A 20010-nucleotide genomic window follows, 5' to 3' on the forward strand; every position below is an offset into this window, starting at 1 on the left:
ACTATGTGGACATGGCAATGTCATAATCATTTGCATAGATACTTACTTTGGGAAGACTAGTATCGGACAGACCTATGAAACTTTACTGTAAGAGATGAAAATCTGTCATAAGTAAATTTCATTAAATTATTAGACACTAAATCCTCAATACATGAGTGATTTGAGATTACTTGTTTGAGAACTGGTTACTTTGACGTTGACCAACCGTCGTACCGTAAAAGGAGGCTATAAAGGCAACGCTCAGGTAATCACCTATCAAACGAAGTATAATCTCAAGATCGAAAGATTGGGATTGTCCTCCCATAAATCGGGATGAGATGCTTAAAAGTTGTACAAGGCCACTCGGAGAGCTAGAAACTGTGAAATGCATGGCCGTGCTCGGATGAATCATAGGCTATGATTATCTGTTTATTTGATCAGTTGAACTCTGAAACCGAGAAACACCTCTGGACATAATAAGGATGACAACTCTTACCTTATGTTCAAAAGCAAGCATCGAGCGACAAAGGAATTAGGAAATGCACACTTGTCCCTAAGGACAAGTGGGAGACTGAAGGAAATAATGCCCTTGGTCCAAGTATGCATTCTATGTTAAGTCTAATAAATGCGGTTCAGTATTAATTAACAAGTTAATAATTCAGTGAGATCAAGTGAGCTGAATGCCTAGCTAGAGGCCGCTTCAGTTCAAGTGGAATTAATGATATTAATCCCCAGCTTACTCTTGACTGAACCCGTAGGGTAACACAAATAGTACGTAAACGGATCAAGTATTTAATGGCATTAAATACTCTATCTATGGATATTCGGAATCGACGGATCTTGGTTTCAGTGGGAGCTGAGATCGTCACAAGCAAGAAATGAATACTCCGGAAACGATGATATTGCCGGAAACGGAAATATGGATCGTATCGGAAATATAAATATTATCCAAGTCGTAGATGTTGCCGGAAACGGAAACATGGTACATATCGGAAAATATTATCGGAAATGGAAATATTGCCGAAATCGGAAATATTGCTGGAAATGGATATATTGTCAGAATCGGAAATATTATCGGAATCGGAAAATAATTCCGGAACCGGAAATATTAAATATTTGTTCGAAACGGAAATTAATTCCGGAATCGGAAATATTAAATATTGTTCGTATCGGAAATGAATTCCGGAATCGGGAATTTAATCGGAAGCGTATCATACGAATTAGCATCGGACGAGGCCCGCTAGACAAAGGACCAGCACGAAGCCAAGCCATCGCCCAGCGAGCCGCACGCACCAACGCACGCCTCGACCAGGCCCATCGCAAGGCCAGGCCCAGCCAAGGGCGCGCGCGCGCGAGAGCACAGCAGCGTGGGCTGTGCGCCTGTCGTGGGCCGCAAGTCTTGCACGGGTGCAACGCTTGTGCGGGAAATCCTAATCCTATTAGGATTTGTGCAAAGATTAAATCCTAATCCTATTAGATTGGTTTTGTTATTTAGAGTCCTAATAAAGTTCTAACCAGCAAATCCACATCCTAGTAGGATTACAATTCCTTTTCCATACTCCTATAAATAGGTGCCTAGGGTCACAATTTATACGCACGATTGAAGTATTCAAAGGGTAAGTTTTTGAAATAAAATCAGCCATACACTTGCAAACACATAGCCGAAAATTCCTAAGCACCTTAAGGGCGATTCTAGTTGGTCTAACTTGAGGCGGATCCGGACGTACTGTGGACTATCTACGGAGGGACGACATTTGGAGTCCTAAAGACTTGTTCTTGTTCGGTTCGGGCGCAGCTAGGGAAGGCACGCTACAACATGTATGCATCTATTCTATGCTAAATGATTATGTGTAAATAATATGCTTTCTTGGCTTTATGGTTTTTCCGCATGATTTATGAATTGTCATATGTATCATAACCTAACAGTCACACCAATGACACGTAATAGATCACCGGATTAAATGAATCGGAAATTCATTTAATAGCCTTTCGGGATTTAAGTTGGAAACGTATTATACGATACGACCTTGCATCGGAATCGTATATCGCATCGCGAATATTCGTAAGCTAGGCTAGACGAATAAATCGTATCGTACGACGGTGATTCGTCGTATACGAAACGATAAATAATATATCGGAAATATATTTAATCGCGAATACGAGGAGCGGCCCACGAGCCGAGTGCACGAAGCACTCAAGGCCCATGGGCGCGCGCACGACTAGGCGAGCAAGCAAAGCAAACACAGCAGCAGCGAGGCCCTTGTGGCGCGGAGCTGTGCTCGTGCGTGCAGGCCGAGACCACGACACAACAGCAGCGCGACCCACGGCCCACTGGTTGTGCGTGTCCGTGGGTTTGACGTGCGGGCTTGCTAGCCGACCTTGCCTCATGGCTTGGTCGGTTAGTAAGGTTATGTAAATAACCTTACAACCTATATTCCAACTTAGCACAATCATAACACAATACACACAACCCTAGGAGAAAACAGAGAACCCTAATTCTCTCTGTGCCTCCATAGTGTGTTCATCCCAAAAGGCAAAGTATCTTGATCAATTGTCTAAGCTACGATAATCAAGACGGATCTGATCGTGTCGGTGAACCAAGTAGAGGAACGACAAGTGGAGTTCTTTTTTCGTGTTCGTTGATAGATTATTGTGGAAAACACGCTTCGAATGTAAGTTTGCTTAATCTGTGCTTTATACATGTTTCCTGGCTTTGGGGATTGTTTCCGCACATGTTATTATGTTTAACTGTATTCCCCTACAGTGGTATCAGAGCCTTATGTATTCAAAGCATGATTTAACATGATTATTATTGTTTTTGCATCTGTCGAAAAATTTGGAATTTTTGTTAATTTTTCGGAATTTTTACGAATTATTGGATGAATTGCGTAATAATCAGGCCCGAAATAAAAAATGTTCGTTTTTTCGAGTTTTAAAACCCTAATTTGATTGAAAAGGATTTTCTAAGATCAACTCATGAGAACGGAATTGCAAAACAGGCCTCGAAGTGTCGTTTTTGTTAATTTTCATTAAAAATTAAAAGTGTCGAACAGTAATTCAATTAATAGCTCGACCTAAACTACTCAGAATTGCTTGAAAGTTGGACACAATCTTGCTGGGTATATTCCTAATCTATGGTAAAATTTTCAGATTTTTCTGATAAGTATGAACCGTAATTTTGCCTTTCCCCAATTCGTAAAATTTGAAACCCTAATTGAATTTTAATTAGTTTTGGTTTAATAATTTGGTTAATTGGGAAAGGGGATATAATTTCATGGGTCAGTGGCTAATTTTAAAAATTATTGGATTAAAATTTTGAATGGTTTCGTTAATTTTAATCGCACTTAAACCAAATTATTAAAAATCTGAAATTTAATTGTTTATGAACGATTTAAAGCTTCGGATTTTATTAATTAAAAGTTCAAATTTTATTGTTGATTCGTTCGTTCTTAAAAGTTTGAATATTGTTAGCCCTTGATTTAATAATTTTACGAAATTGGATTGTCGTTTGAATTTATTAAATCGTTAAAAATCGTTGTTTTTCGAAAATAAAAATCGTAACTTTTTGAAAAATAAAATTAATGCAAGTTCGTGAAATTAAATTAAATTTTAATTGAGTTGGTCCGTATCACGAACCAAAGGCACGAACACGAGTGTGCTGGACGTATGGCTCATCGAGCCATACGGGCTGCTACACGAAGGCCGAGCCGCAGCGACACGGGCAGCAACAAGCGTGCTGCGTGCCTCGTGCGCGCTGGGCATGGAAAGGGGCAGGCGGGACATTTGTGGGGGCTGCGACGAAGCAAGGCGCGAGCCATGCGACGTCCAGCACACACGAACGCACAACACACAGCGCAGGGGCAGCGGTGGTGAGGGGACGCGCGCGCGCGAGGGGCCTGGGGTGTGCGAGCCTTTCTCGTGCGCCTCTTGGGCCACACGCAAGGCATAGGGCTGGGCGCAAGCCTAGCCCAACTACGTAATCGGACCTTTTTCGTTGAAAATTGTTTATTTCGTTGGGCTTCGTATATTTGCATTAATTTGGGCTAACGGGATATTTAATTTAATAATTTATTTGCTTGGGCCGGGCCGCGAGTTTTAATTTAATACTTCATAATTAATTATCCGGAACAATTAATGGTTTGAGTGGTGATAAGGTGTTTTTCCGTCGTTGAATAGAACAACACCTCACCAAACAAAATTTATAAAACACCTAACTAAACGGCTATATGGACTATAGCGGCAAGTAAGGGATCGTCCCATAGGAATGCATATGTTTGACTTATCAATCTATGCGTTCACAAGCTAGTTCGAATGGAATTTGAGTTTGAGTTTTAATCTAAAACACGAAAAACAAACAAATAAAGAAATTCTAGAGATTTCGGGAATCGGCAATGGAAATTGAATCAAGGAAGAACAAGGTCAAAACAATCATGATTATGCAACGACTTAGTGTATAGGGGAATAAAATAGAATGACGTGCTCGCCACCTCTCGGATGGAGCACGCGAAGCATCTAATCTATGGAAGAGCTTTCGCCAAATCCTAAACTAGATAACTTGCACATAATAGGAACCACTATTCACTTGCATAAAATAGGTTCACAATGTCTTGCCAAACCTAAATCATACATTCCAATCTAATCCAATGAACTAGCATTTGCAACTACTACTCAATTGGTCATGGAAAATCCTATCACTAAATCACATTTAATCACAACATCAATCATGAATTTCCCTAAAATTCCCCAAATTCAATGCCAAGGCTTCATCCCTAACCTCTAGACTAAACTACTCAATTAGCATGATTAACATCAACATTAAACTAACATTATTCCTATTCATGAAACTAATTGAATTAATACGAATTGAATCAAGAAAATTCAAACTACAAAAATTGGGAAAAATCAAGAACATTCAAAACATGAAACTAATTCTAGAAATCAAGCATGAATTCAAAACATAAACGAAATTAATGAAGCAATTAAAAAATTAAAGAACAAATCAAAAGGAAAGAAGAATTATACCTTGAATTAAAGAATTTGCAACAAACTTGAAGAGAAAAATTGAAGAACAAAACTCAAAGCAAAGAGGAAAGAAATCTGAAAATTAGCTATTGAATTGAATTTAGAATCAAGAATTTGAGGCTATGAATCCTTAATCCTAATCTCTAATCTAATCCCTAAACTAATTCTAGAGAGAGAAAATTACGTAATGAAAAGCCTAATTAACAAAATGAAAGCCTAAATGAAACAATGCTACGAAATTCTATTTATACAATCCCCTAAAAAATGAGAAGTTTAAACTCGAAAAGGGGATCCGGCGCAGCCGTGCGAACGGGCATACCCAGCTGCGATCGCATCAGTGCGAGGGGGCTGTGATTCCATGCGAGCGAGCTCAGCGACGAATTTCTCTCTTGGACCCGTGCGATCGAGCTGCAAATCCGTGCGGTCGCACGATCCTGACTTAGCCAAATTCTTAGAAATATTCATGTGCTCGCACGGAAATTCAGTGCGAGCCCACCAAAAATCCGTGCGAGCGGGCTCTTCTTCTATGCGATCGCACGAAATCCCAAATAGTTCCTGCATCGTTTTTTCGATTTTGTGCGAGCACACATTCCTGGAGCACGAGCGCACGAGCCTGCTTGACTTTGGAGACAACTCTGCTGACCCGTGCGAACACACAGAAATTCTGTGCGATCGAACGGGCTTAATTCGAGCAATTCTCAAGTCTTTTCCATCATTTCCAACATTTTTACCTGAAAAGTTCATACATGGAATAAGGGGATAAAAATGAAACAAAACTATACAAAATTATCAAAAAGCATAATAAAGTTCTATAAAATCCTAGGCCTAGAGCGACATAAATGCCGCTCATCAAACTCCCCCAAACTAAGCGTTTGCTAGTCCCTAGCAAACCAAGCATGAAATAGGAGAGAATGAGCCATTATTCAAAATCTAAAACTATGAAAATAAGAACTACTAGAAGGCACACTAACTCACTTTCGTAGGAATCACGGTTGCATTTAAGCGCATGCAACAAGCTCTTTAAACTCCACAATCGCTCATGAGGGCGAGTGGGATCTCGCAAGGGTTTCCAAAGAGTATCACCCATAACTCTTCCAAAAATTTGAATCCAGGCAAGACCTAAAATGAAAAACAAACCAAGAAAAGAAAAGAACAGAAAAAGAAAGAAAAGAAAAAGAAAGAAAGGAAAAGTAAATAGAAAAGAAAGAAAACGAAATATGAAAAATGAAACTACGAAACTCAAGAAATGGGCCTTTATTATGGAACAAGTTTGAGAGAATGCTAACATTACTAACCAAATAAACAAATGCACGCTAACCAATGAATTGTATGAATGGTTATTTATTGCAAATTATTTTCGATTGTAGTAATCAAAATGGCCGCGATCAAAACAAAACTCAAAGTAACTAAAATTCTGGATGTAAAATTGAACCTATCAAACTTTCTTGATTGGGAGAGGAAGCTTCGGCAAGTCCTCGGGTGGAATAACATTGAATATGTAGTCGACCATCCCATCCCCAGCTATTACTCAAAGGATATGACTCCAGAAAAGCATTGTGCGTGGGCGAACCACATGTCGCTAGTGATGGATCTTATTCTTGGCTCTATCCCCAATGATTGGAGTGCAAGGTTCGTTGCATACGAGCCATGGGCACTCCTAAGGCATCTTAGGGATATATGTCGTGGTAGATTCCAACATGGTGGTCAACATGTCGACCAAAATGTTTTTGAATTGGTAAATTCATTTGAGGATCTAAAGCTTATTGCTCCACTGGGTTGTTGCTTTGACGTCGAAAGACAAAAAGAAAGGGAAAGGGTCATTGATCTTGAAATGACAGAACGGACGCCAATCAGAACTCATACAAAGAAAATGGTTGGGCTTCTCAACCGGCTTGAGTTACATGGTGATCCATTCCTAGATTCTGCAGCTGCGGGAATACTTTTGAATTCTCTTCACCCTGGTTATAAAAAATTCAAACTACTCTATTTCTCCATGAAAAGGGAGAATACTCTTAGTGAACTAATTTACTTGCTTCATCAGTACGAATTGGACTTTGTAAGTGATAAGAAAGCATCGCTAAAAGTAAAGAGTAAGAAAATCAAGAAAAAGGTTCCGGGGAAGATCCAAAGCAAGGGTGCATCTCCATCTACTTCAGGAAGGCAAGTGGCGCCATCCAAGAAGAAGATGAAGAAGGATCGTTCTCCATCTACATCGCAATGCTTCAATTGTAATGAAATTGGTCATTACAAGCGAGATTGCCCCAAACTAAAGGAAGAGAAGAAGGACGGAAACGTTGCTTCTCCTTCAGGTATGTATGTTATACATTGTAATCTTGCTAATTCTACTTCTTGGGTATTAGATACTGGTTGTGGCTCACACTTATGTTCCAATTCGCACGGACTAAGGAGAAGTAGAAAGCTTGATACTTTAAAGGCGAGATGGATCTACGCGTGGGAAATGGAGCACGGATTGCTGCATTAGCCGTAGGATCTTATTTTATTTCTTTGCCTAGTGGGTTTGTTTTGGAACTAGAAAACTGTTACTATGTTCCTAGTATCACAAGAAACATCATTTCTGTTTCAAATTTGGATTCTAAAGGTTTTAGTTTTCAATTTAAAGACAATAGTTGTTCTTTTGCTTTGAATGGAATGTTTTATGGTTCAGCACAACAAGAAAACGGTCTTTATATGCTAGATACGAGCAAAAACATTTACAACATAAATACCAAAAAGGCTAAAACTGGTGATTCGGATCTCACATTTCTGTGGAATTGTCGATTAGGCCATATAAACATAAAGCGCATGGAATTACTTCAACGGAAAGGAATTCTAGAATCATTCGACTTAGAGAAGATTGATCAATGCGAATCTTGTTTACTTGGCAAAATGACAAAGCAACCTTTCTCAAAGGTGGGAGAAAGAGCAAGCGAACTACTAGGGCTAATACATACGGACGTATGTGGGCCTATGAGTACGTAAGCTAGAGGTGAGTTCAGCTATTTCATAACGTTTACGGACGACTTCAGTAGATATGGCTATATTTACTTAATGAAGGACAAGTCTGAATCGTTTGAGAAATTCAGAGAATTTCAAAATGAAGTAGAGAATCAACATGGCAAGAAAATCAAAGCTCTAAGATCGGATCGAGGAGGTGAATATCTTAGCCACGAGTTTGATGACCATCTAAAAGAATGCTGTAAATTCCTTGCTTTTATAAAACCATTTTCCAACTTAAAATAAAGGAATTACTAAAGTATTACCGCCACCGTGATAACGGTTAAGGCTAGTACCAGAATTACGCAGCGGAAATTAATGTCAACTAACTTTTAAAAACATAATTAATGTAATATTGAGGCCTCCTACAATTTGGAACCATAAAGGCCCAAAACCAAAACATAAATAGTTCAAACATTTCAAACATAATTAAAGTATTATTAAATAGTTTCAAAGTACGAAAACATGCAACTCTCTCGATCATCCCAAGCCACATGATTCCGATCTACCAACCTGCTATATTATTCTACTCCCCATCAATGCAAGTGCAAATGATAGATCATCATAGGGTCATTAGAGCAAAGGCCATGACCAAGACACACAAAGCACGTAGTCAGCAAAAGGTGAGTACTTACAAGAATAGAGTGAATGAAACTAAAAAATGCATCACTCACTAAGTACTAATCATCATGCAAAAGCCATAAAATAAATAACAACAAATCATGAATACAAGGTTCGACTCTTGACTCGACTCTTGACTCACAATTTAATTAGAATAAGCTTCGAACGGACCAAAAGAAAGTTCCATAAAGGAAAAGGTGATTGGAGCCAACCATACACCAAATAATAAATAATAAAATCGGGCCATACCGAGTGTCGGGCCATACCGACGGAATTCCTGCGCATATTATAAATGAAGCAACGTCTTGTATCATTAGTAGGAGTACGAGCTTTCCGACAAGACTCCCCCCATTGTTCATACTCAAGGTATATACGTTCCAAGAGTTTTGAAGCTTGTTCTGGTTGCACTTTACGTTTATTAATATTTTATTAAAGGCGAACTCAAGACTCACCAACATGCACACATACAATTAATAAACAACAACCAAAACAATCTTATTTTAAATGCTTTAGGACTTGTGATCAACAAGGCAAGACACTTGTGATATTACTACCATGTTCCTCCTCACCAAGGTGAGACTCCACATCATGCACATTAACATGAGGGTTGTGCCCTTACACGACAAATCCTAATTCATTTCATACATAAAATATTCCCAACTGAACCCTACATGTGCGGTGGCTTACGTGAGCTAACCCTTCACATGTGGTAAAATAAATAGTACAACGAAGTACGAATAATTGGCTCAAAGTATGCTAGACATCCCGTACAATAGCATACAAATAAATAATTCATCCCTTTCATGTGAAATAAACCATACATATATGCATAAATATTGAACAACATGATTGACAATGAAATCAATACTCATAATAATTCCAACATGCTTGTTCAACAATTAATCCAATAAATCCAACATCACAAATCACATGCTCGTTCACCAAAATAAACATGATTCCACATAATGTAATTCACATCATCAACAATCATGTAATGTCATGACAAAAGGTGTGGTCGCCCTAGACTTGTACGTACCTTGAATACATAAGCGTAGGGGCCACTTTGCAATAACGAGCACTCAACTAGAAATCACCTCCTATCATCAAAATAATGAAACTTAAATTATTTCCATGTTCATTAAATTTCCAGCAACTTTATAGAATTTAAAACCTCCTTTAAACTTTAGAATTCAATCGTTTTTCAATAATAAAATCGTCTCAATTTGCAAAATCAATCCCTAGTACAAAAACATACTTTTTCCGCCTTTAAAATCAATAAGAATCGACACTTTAACCCTTTATTCAAATCTGAAAATATAATTGATTATCATAATTAAAATCATCACCTAATTATGCTAATCAATTGTCTCATTAGGTGTAGGTTAAAGCCCTAACTTGAAAATCCCAATAACACTAGTTTATTATCATAAAAATCAATGCTTTATTCAATAAACAAATTTGAAAATTCATCCTTTAATAATTAAAACAAACCTAATGAATCACAACACGCAAATCCTCAAACCACGGTATCCATAACCGGTTCCCAGCATTTTAATTACTCAAAACAATATTAATATAATAACTTAAAATACGGAATTTAAATAGAATAGGTAAGGAAGAAGAGAATTATACCAATCCGGCCTATAGCACGGAACAACCACGAATTATGTGATTGGGCGAAAAGAGTTGAACGAACGAACGAACAACACACACACACACACACTCGACGCGCGGGTGAGGGGCAGGCTCAGCAGCGCGCTGGGGCGCGCGGGACGGATGGGCGAGGGCACGAGCGCTGGGCGCTGTGCGCGAGAGAGAGAGAGAGCAGGGGTGTGCGGTGCACACGAGAAACAACAACACAGCAGCACAGCACCAGCAGCTATGCGTGCTGGCTGGGCGGGCTGCGAGAGAAAGAGCGAGAGACAAGGGGGTGTGGGCGCTGGGCGCGCGCGAAGAGGGAGCGAGAGCGAGGGAGGGAGTGCTGGGGCATGAGGCCGAGCAGCACGACGCACAGCAGCACGAGTACAGGCTGCGTGCGTGCGGGCGTGCAGACGAGAGGAAAAGAGAGGGAGTTGGAGTGATGGGCAAGCAAGCAACAATAGGGTTTATGAATTTTAGGGGGCTCATTTAATGATGAGGAGTCCTATTTATAGGCTCCTTAGTATTTATGGGCTAGGCTTAGGAAATTAGAATTGGGCTTAGGGGATTAAATGATTGGGCTAACTTAGGATTTAAATTAAACTCTTCTAATTGGGCTCGTTTAATAAAACGAATTGGACTTTTCATTTAAAAACCCGAAGCCTTAAAAATCATTTGAATCCCATTTAATTTTCCGACTCAAGAATTTAAATTCGTTTCGTAATTAATTAAAATAATAAATATTCTAATTAATTAAAGTACATTTAAATAAAATACATTTAAATATTATTTAGATGCTAATAAATCGTAAAATGCTTTATAAATATAATAAAATATACTTATAAATATTATAAAAATACGAGGTATTACAGTCTACCCTCCTTAAAAGAAGTTGCGTCCCGAAACTTGGGTTCGGAAATCAAAATTCAACTCAAAACTTGAGACTTTCTGAGACTTTCAATACGTTCATTTACAAAAATTTTAAGTTGCTATACTCTTTACATGATTAAACATGACAATAATAAGTGCAAATTCAATAGAAAGCACTAAATTGAGCATAAAATAGGGGAAAACAAGGTAAAAAGCGCGAATTTCTACCGCACTCTACCCCCCTTAAAAGACACGAGTTACGACCCCGTAACTCAACTGAGATATTATGCACTCTATGCAAATCCATAGGCAAGGCTAGTCTATAGGCTACCTTTCTGATTCTTTCTAAGATCTCATATGGGCCTATGTACTTAGGGCTTAACTTCCCTTTCTTTCCAAATATCATGACACCTTTCATTGGTGACACTTTGAGCAACACTTTATCACCTATGTTGAACTCTTTATCCCTACGTTTCAAGTCTGCATAACTCTTTTGGCGATCCTGCGCCGCTTGAATCTTTGATTGGATGGTTCGGATTTGGTTCATGGTGTCCTCTATCATTTGAGGTCCCAACACTACGGTTTCACTAATATCGTTCCAGCAAAGTGGACTTCTACACTTTCGTCCATACAAAGCCTCAAATGGTGCCATTCCAATGCTAGCATGATAGTATTGTTATAGGAAAACTCAATCAAATCTAGGCTATCTTCCCAACGTCCTTGGAAATCAATAACGCATGCCCGAAGCATGTCCTCTAGGGTTTGGATAGTCCTTTCAGTTTGTCCATCCATGGCTGGGTGGAAGGCTGTACTCATTTTCAATGTCGTACCAAAGCTCTTCTGCACACTTTTCCAGAAATTCGAAAGAAACCTTGAATCCCTATCTGATACGATATCCTTAGGAACTCCATGTAACCTCACAGCATTTCTTAATGTAGGCCTTAGCAAGTTGTTCCATTTTCCAGGTTTCGTTCATTGGTATAAACACTGCTGACTTAGTCAACCTATCTACCACCACCCAAATTGTATCATTCCCAGTCTTTGACTTAGGTAAACAAGTGACGAAGTCCATAGAAATACATTCCCATTTCCAGCTTGGAATCTCTAAAGGTTGGACCTTTCCTTGAGGTCTCCTGTGCTCTATTTTAACCTTCTGACAAGTCAGACATCTAGCCACAAATTCAGCCACTTCGTTCTTCATCCTTGGCCACCAATAGACCTTTTTCAAGTCCTTACACTACTACAAAAATGGGCAAAGAGACCCGTCCAAAATAGCCGAAGAGACCTCCTTAAAGGGGGTCTCTATATGGGGGGGTCTCTATATGGGGGGGTCTCTTTTTAAAAGAGACCCCCTCTCCTAGAGGGGGTCTGTTTGTTAAAAGCTAGAGACCCCTTACGTAAGAAAAGGGGTCTCTTATATAAAGTTTGTCAAAAATATTTTAGAGGGGAAAGAGACCCCTTTTTAGAGATATGGGATCTTTTTGTTAAAAATATTCAGACCCCATAGGTAAGATAGGGGGTCTCTTTGAATTTCTTTAATTTTTTTATTCACGAAATTAAGACCCCATATCTCAGATATGGGGTCTCTTTGAAATTTTTTAGTATTATAACTAGAGAGCTCTTTTTATACATAACGGGTCTTTTTTCATTTATATTTTTTAAAAACACATTAGATAATAGCAGGTATAAACCTGTAGTTTACTTAAACCTGATGCTATTAAACTTTAAACCTGCTGTTAAACGTGTTTACACCTGTTGCATTCAGAAGTCGTGTTAAACTTGTAACTTACACCTGCTGCTATACCATTTCGTATTAATTCATTAACAATTCCATAATAATCCATATTATTACCAAAAATATATTTCCAATAAATAATGTTCAAAACGCAAAAGTTTTACATTAACTGTAGTTTCCATAAACGTAAAAGCTTGACATCATAATTTCCAAAAACGTAAAACAAAAGGTTCTAAAATCTAATCATTCACACCAATTTACCAATAACTGGAATCGAAACTCATGGAGTTATTTCCATACCAACATCTTTGTTTTCTTCGTCTTCGTCTTCATCTTGCTTGAGAAAATACTCGACCCACACGTCTCTAACCTCATCCACATTTTCCGATGAATAAGTTTCTTGAGAAAACTGTAAATAAGTAAAAATAATTAGTACTATTATTTAAGCAAATGCATAGTTAGTATTTGTTTGAAAAGAAAGAAATTCTCCGAACTATATCAAATATATAATTTTTACAGTCTGATAATAATCTTAATCATATATTGCGCATTGAGCTAACACAGTTTAATAGAAAATTGAGTTAAACCATTAATTAAGTGATTAGAAGCTAGCTACAAGCGCAAACTTAGTCAAATTTGACAAAATACAGTTTAGTGCAATGAAGTCGGACTACTGATATAAGAAGAAGAAGAAGAAGAAGAAGAAACACCAGAGATAGCGCAAGTGAGGAGAGGAAGTGGAATAGAAGAATTTTATAATTCAAACTTATCAAACACTAAAAAATAATATGAATACAAAGTACATTATTTAAAACACAAAAAAATTGCAATAGGGTATTAAAATAAACCTATGATAAGAAAATATGTTATGCTGAAATCTTGGATTATAGTATATAGCTTAAGATTGGTCTCTATATAAGATTGTAAAGGGATGAGATGAGAACAAAATAGACAAGTCTTTGGGTTTTGACTACAAAGTATTCAGTGAGCAGATAAAACCAACACATAAACTGGACGACAAAATAATAAGCGAGAGAATAAGTGAAGCTTTCGAGGTGAAAGAACGTCGTGGTGAGTGTAAGTGTATCTCACCTTTATGTGTTTGGAAGGGAGCAAAATTTGGTGTCTTGTCTTTGTGTTTACTTGGATTTGGTGTCTCGTCTTGTCTTCTGTATCCTTTGTAGCTGCTGAGTAAGTTAATTTGCTCATTCAGCTTATCAAAAGAAAGAAAATACGTCTTTGGATGATGAGGTATGGTGTTTACCACACATCACAAAGAATGGACAGTCTTACAAGAAGCTGAAGGGAAAGGAATCAAGTATGTGAAGTGTACCATGCTGCAGATGCAATTCACTTAAACAAGTGAGAAAAAACCTTCTCTTATCAGGAGCTTACATTGTATCAGATCTAATGATGCATGATGATCTCACTAAATTGTTGTTGGTTTAAACACTTTTCCTCAACCTAATCCATATCCGGCTCCCACAAACTAAAAGTGGATAGCTGATCAGATGCAAGGAGATCAGAAGTAAAAATACCTGGAAGATCCCAAGGGTGAATCACAGAAGATGACTTCTCCACTATTGAAGGGATTTCACTCTCCACAAAATAGATAGCAGTAGAAACAGGAACTTGCACAACCTGTGAAACAAGACTTGAGCAATCAATCAACCAACACCAAACATACAAATACTAATAAACAACTATGACCAATAACTAAAGGGCTAAAATATTATAACCTTGTCTTCTCCACGGCTGCCGATCTTATTCTTTGAAGTACCATGCCCACCCCATCGTCCATTCTGCAAATTAGCCACAAGGATATCATCTATAATGAATGAATTAATTGTTCCATGACCTAAAATACAGCAATAGCAGATACATAGAATACGATGTTAATCACATCACCGCCTTTTCACCTGTAAAATAAGGGGAATATAGATTGTGTTATCGGTAAAACTATGATTCCTATTAGAAGGTGATCACCATTAAAAGTGAAATCACTAATCATTCTGAAATCAAGTTAGAGTCAAACCCACCATCAGGCTTGCCATACCGATCAGTTCAACTACGTCACAAACTTCCATTCCCACTTCCACTGTCACCTCCCTTAACATGCAATCTAAACCGGTCAGCCATTCTACGCTCTTGAAATAAAATTATAGTAAATTAGAATGAAAGAGGAGAACGAAGGTCAGAAGATTTTGCTCACCTAAGCTAGTTAAAGAAATCACACCTTGATAGGTAAAATGGATGATTGGATTCAAGAAACTAGCAATACCAGCAAACTGAAAGGATCCTAACAACAAAACAAACTCAATATGAAATCTGAGCCTGAGAGAGTTTCTTCATAGCCATAATATAATGATGTAGTGCTTCATGTTATATGTGAATGAATAAATTAAACAAGTCCCTGTTGGTATCCTTGCGATATACTTCATATGAAGTATTGAGCATCCGGAAGAAAAACAAAAACCTTGAGAAAAATACATTTGACATAGAAAAGGAAAAAGAATTTCAAACATAATAGGGAAATACATCGAGCAAGCTCTGTTTTCAATCTAGGAAAGCCTCCAAGCAGTACTCATCTCCAAATGATTCAAATTTACAGCAAAGCGCAAACAAGAACATAAGAATAAAGATAACAATACTATTTTAAATATGATCTGAGAATCCAACAAGCAGCTTATATGTGGAAAAGAAACACGAAGCACATAAGACAGTTAAATATCATACGATTTAACTACTAGAGCTAAGCCTTGCATTATTCCACAGATTCCTCCAAGCTTTTTGCCACTGGACACATTAGTCCTCAAAAACCTATTCATGCAATTAACTCCTAAGCAAGCTAAATCAACAAACAACAACATCAGGTAAAGATGTTCTTTCTTAAGCTAAATTACATTTTAGGATCTTCTTACACTTAAACGTCACAACTCACAACATAAATATATAGCAAATCTTATATTTTAACAAGTTTTGAAACACAGGAATGGACCTCCTGAGCTTGTTCATTTAAATTCAATTTCATATGCATATAACAAATAGAATTATATCACCAATTAACTCAGCTAAGAGGGGTTTATAGATCAGTGAAATGCACACTGAAGGGAAGAATTTTATACTTTGTCAACGACTCAACGTCGAAAAGCCTATCACCACATTCATCTACATTACATCCATCTAAAGCAGGCACTACTCTAGCCACACATCACACGCTAATCACCCTTATTGGCAGCCAATTCTTCTTAGATAAGTAAAAGAAACAATCTGCAAGTTTCTCAAACAACAAGAAACTACCTTATGATTGTAGCCTTTTGCCGAACGAGACAGATTGGTACTATCTTCTGTTGTCAGCGCCTTTTAAGATTTTCTCATATTCAGCCTTTTCTATTGAAGTAACCTGAGTATGATAGGAAAAATATAAGTTATATATCAAGCAACCATGGAAACGGAAAACAAACACATAGCAGAGAGACTATCAACTGCCTATATTAGTAAGAAGCAACAATGGGAACACAAATACGTAGCAGTGTTATTATCGACTGCCTATAATGCAGCAACAACGGAAACACTTCCAGAATACAAACACATAGCAGATCTACTATCGACTACTCATAACAGTAAGCAGCAACCAAGGAAATTAAAACAGATCCAATGGTATTAACCTACACTTGTCCCCACATCTCAATCATACATATTTCAAGTTATATTTTCATTTTCATAATGAGCCAAAAAAGAAGATAACTCCAGGGGAAAGGATGAGAAAAGAAGATAGCCTCACTGTGTCACATGTATATGCTTGTCAGTACAGAGTCCATATGATAGATTACAATCGGAAAAAGTCATAAACTGCAAAATTACATAAACAGAATGCCAAAGAACAAAACTTTGATCTGACAACAGCTGAAAAATAGACACAAGAAAAGGTTTAACTGAACTTCAAAGACAGTGTTCGAACTTTTTTTTTTAAGGGAATGACAGTGTTTGAACTTAGCAATGCCAAAATTTCTTCCTGGCACATTTCAACAGAAAAACACAGTAGCAAACAACTAAACTCAAATCATACAACACATTTGAACCAATTAGATCAAAATGGACATGGAATTGCATCTCAACAATGAACACATATTATTGGCCACTGCCACAACAATAGACTATCAGATCAGGTCGAAGAAGACAAATTAAAATCAACAAAGGTCAATGTTGTAAAAAAAAGAAAAGAAAAGAAGGAAGACAGGGCTCTATGCTGAAACTCTCAACCCCGAGCTCTATGCTTTTTTTCCTAAAAGATAAAAGACGAGTATGTTTTCTTACCGTAATAGAATCATACAATTAATCTAGGTTTACACATGTTGAAGCCATATTATTGTTTTTCAAAGGGAAAATACAATAGATAATGTAATTTGGAGAAAACATAAGAACTTATTCAGTCTATCAACTGCAATACTCTTTCTCATTCGACTCTTTTTTTTAATCTTACTGGGAAAAGGAGAAGAGGAACAGAACAAGCATTCTGCAGTCTGTACAACAAAAGCATTTTCCCAGAAACATATTGCTGATCAAAATGTCCCCGTGTAGAACAAGTATGTAAACATGACAAGGTGGAAATCATATTTTCCCGTGAAACTGGAAAAATCCTAACCCACAATTGCAATTACATGAACATTTAAACACAAAATTTCAGGAATTGAAATTTCACAAATTCAGGGGGGGAAAACCCAACTTCGTAGGAGAAATTGAAGTTGAAAAATTCAGAAGAAAAAAACCCCAATCTTGTAGCAGAAATTACAAATTGAAATCGAAAATCGAATAAACCCACAAGGTATTCAGAAATTCAAAAAATAAAATTAAAGAGAAGAAGAGAATGAAGAGAGTGTTGAGAAAAAAAAAACCTAAATTTGTAGTTCGCTAGCAACGATGGTGAGGTCGCCGATGGTACGGTAGTTCTCCGGTGGTAGTGCAATTCGCCGGTGGTGGTGAGTTCGTCCATGAGTTCGCCAATGGTTGTCTTTCCTGAAACCTAGCTCTTGAATCTAAGGAAGAAGAAAGAGGCAAACACAATAGGGTGAATTTTGGTTTAGCAGTTTAGCGAAGGTTTGGGGGGCAAATGAATGAAAGTGGAGACCCGTTGGATTAAACGACGGGTCTTTCCGCATTTTACTTTTTTTTTTTTAATTATTATTTTACTTTAATTTGTATGGGAGGTGGGTCATATGATATATAAGAGACCCATTTTGTTAAATCAAGGGTCTCTGGTGTTTTTCATTTTTTTTTCACGTAAAAAAGGACCTTTTTTATACATTAGAGACCCATTAATTCAGATGACGGGTCTCTTTATTTTTCCCTCTAATTTTAAGTGGGCCCTTTAACTCATAAGAGACCCGTTATATATAATATTATATCTCTCATATTAAAAAGACCCGTTATGTCGATCAACGGGTCTTTTGCTAAGGGTCTCTTTGCCCATTTTTGTAGTAGTGTTATACAACTTGTCACCACCTAGGTGCACAGAATATGGCGTATTATGCCCTTCTTTCATCAATTTCTCTTTCAATTCTCCACACTTTTGAGGCACGCACTACCTGCCTTTGTACCTCAAACTTCCATCATCATGGATTCGGAACTCTAACTCCTTACCTTGCGAAATCTTTTCCTTGATTCGCTCCAACTTTACATCACCAGGCTGATTCTCCCTAATCTCATCAAATATTGACGGCTGGATGGTTAAGGCATTCATCATTCCCTCAAGGCTTTCACCACTCACTATTTCCAGGTTCAAACGCTGCATGTCCTTACACAGCTCGTTAGCAACTACTAACGCATTAACACTATGACTTGATTTCCTACTCAAGGCATCCGCAACTACATTGGCTTTTCCCTCATGGTACTGGATGTCCAAATCATAGTCCTTAATTAACTCCAACCACCTTCGTTGGCGCATATTCAGGTCCTTCTGTGTGAAGATGTACTTTAAACTCTTGTGGTCCGTAAATATCCTACACTTCACACCATACAGATAGTGTCTCCATATCTTCAATGCAAACACTATAGCAGCTAGCTCTAAATCATGGGTAGGGTAATTGGATTCATATGACTTCAATTGCCTTGACGCATACGCAATAACCTTCCCGTTCTGCATCAATACACACCCTAAACCATTCTTAGAGGCATCACTATACACATCATACGCACCACTCTCATCTGGAAAGGTTAACACTGGCGCGGTTGTCAGTCGCGTCTTTAAGTCTTAGAATGCTTCCTCACACTGGTCACTCCATTCAAACTTTGCTTCCTTCTTCATCAAGGTAGTCATGGGCTTAGCTATCCTAGAGAAGTCTTGCACAAAGCGTCTATAGTATCCAGCTAATCCCAGAAAACTACGAATGTCAGTCACACTCTTGGGTGTAGGCCACTCACTAACAGCTTTGATCTTAGCAGGGTCAACTGCCACTCCTTCTTTAGATACAAAATGTCCCAAAAATGCAACTCTTTCCAACCAAAACTCACACTTTGAGAACTTGGCATACAATTGGTTATCTCTCAAGGTACTCAACACAGATCTCAAGTGTTCCGCGTGATCCTCTTCACTCTTTGAATACACTAGGATGTCATCTATGAAAACCACTACAAACGTGTCCAAATAGGCATGGAATACACGGTTCATTAAGTCCATAAATATTGCAGGGGCATTGGTTAACCCAAAAGGCATAACAGTGAACTCGTAATGTCCGTATCTAGTCTTGAATGCGGTCTTTGGTATGTCGTGATCAGCGATTCTCAATTGATGATAACCCGAACGCAAATCGATCTTTGAAAAGATTCTAGCTCCTTTCAGTTGGTCAAATAGGTCTTCTATCCTAGGTAATGGATACTTGTTCTTGATCGTGACCTTATTTAGCTCCCTGTAGTCTATACAGAACCTCATACTTCCATCCTTTTTCTTCACAAACAGAACTGGTGCTCCCCAAGGCGATGCACTTGGCCTAATATAACCTTTCTCCAATAGATCCTCTAGTTGGCTTTTTAACTCATTCATTTCTGCTGGAGCCATTCGATAAGGTGCTTTTGAAATAGGGGCGGTTCCAGGCACTAAATCTATGGTAAAGTCAATAGGTCGATTGGGAGGCATCCCTAGGATCTCTTCTGGG

At 38.0% G+C, this 20010-nt stretch overlaps 1 protein-coding gene across 1 annotated transcript; it reads right to left on the minus strand.

Annotated features, from left to right (window-relative positions):
- Positions 1–14323: 14323 nt before the first annotated feature.
- LOC110803620 (probable GTP-binding protein OBGM, mitochondrial) lies at positions 14324–18028 on the minus strand. The gene is made up of 5 exons (XM_022009144.2): positions 17755–18028; positions 16160–16262; positions 14899–15147; positions 14599–14661; positions 14324–14500 (listed from the first exon to the last, which is right to left on the minus strand). The coding sequence occupies exons 3-5, from the start codon at positions 14974–14976 to the stop codon at positions 14324–14326; spliced, it is 318 nt and encodes a 105-aa protein (XP_021864836.1). The 5' UTR covers positions 14977–15147; positions 16160–16262; positions 17755–18028.
- Between the last annotated feature and the right edge of the window lie 1982 nt (positions 18029–20010).

Source organism: Spinacia oleracea, chromosome 5 (genome assembly GCF_020520425.1).
Source record: "Spinacia oleracea cultivar Varoflay chromosome 5, BTI_SOV_V1, whole genome shotgun sequence".
Classification (NCBI taxonomy): domain Eukaryota; kingdom Viridiplantae; phylum Streptophyta; class Magnoliopsida; order Caryophyllales; family Amaranthaceae; genus Spinacia; species Spinacia oleracea.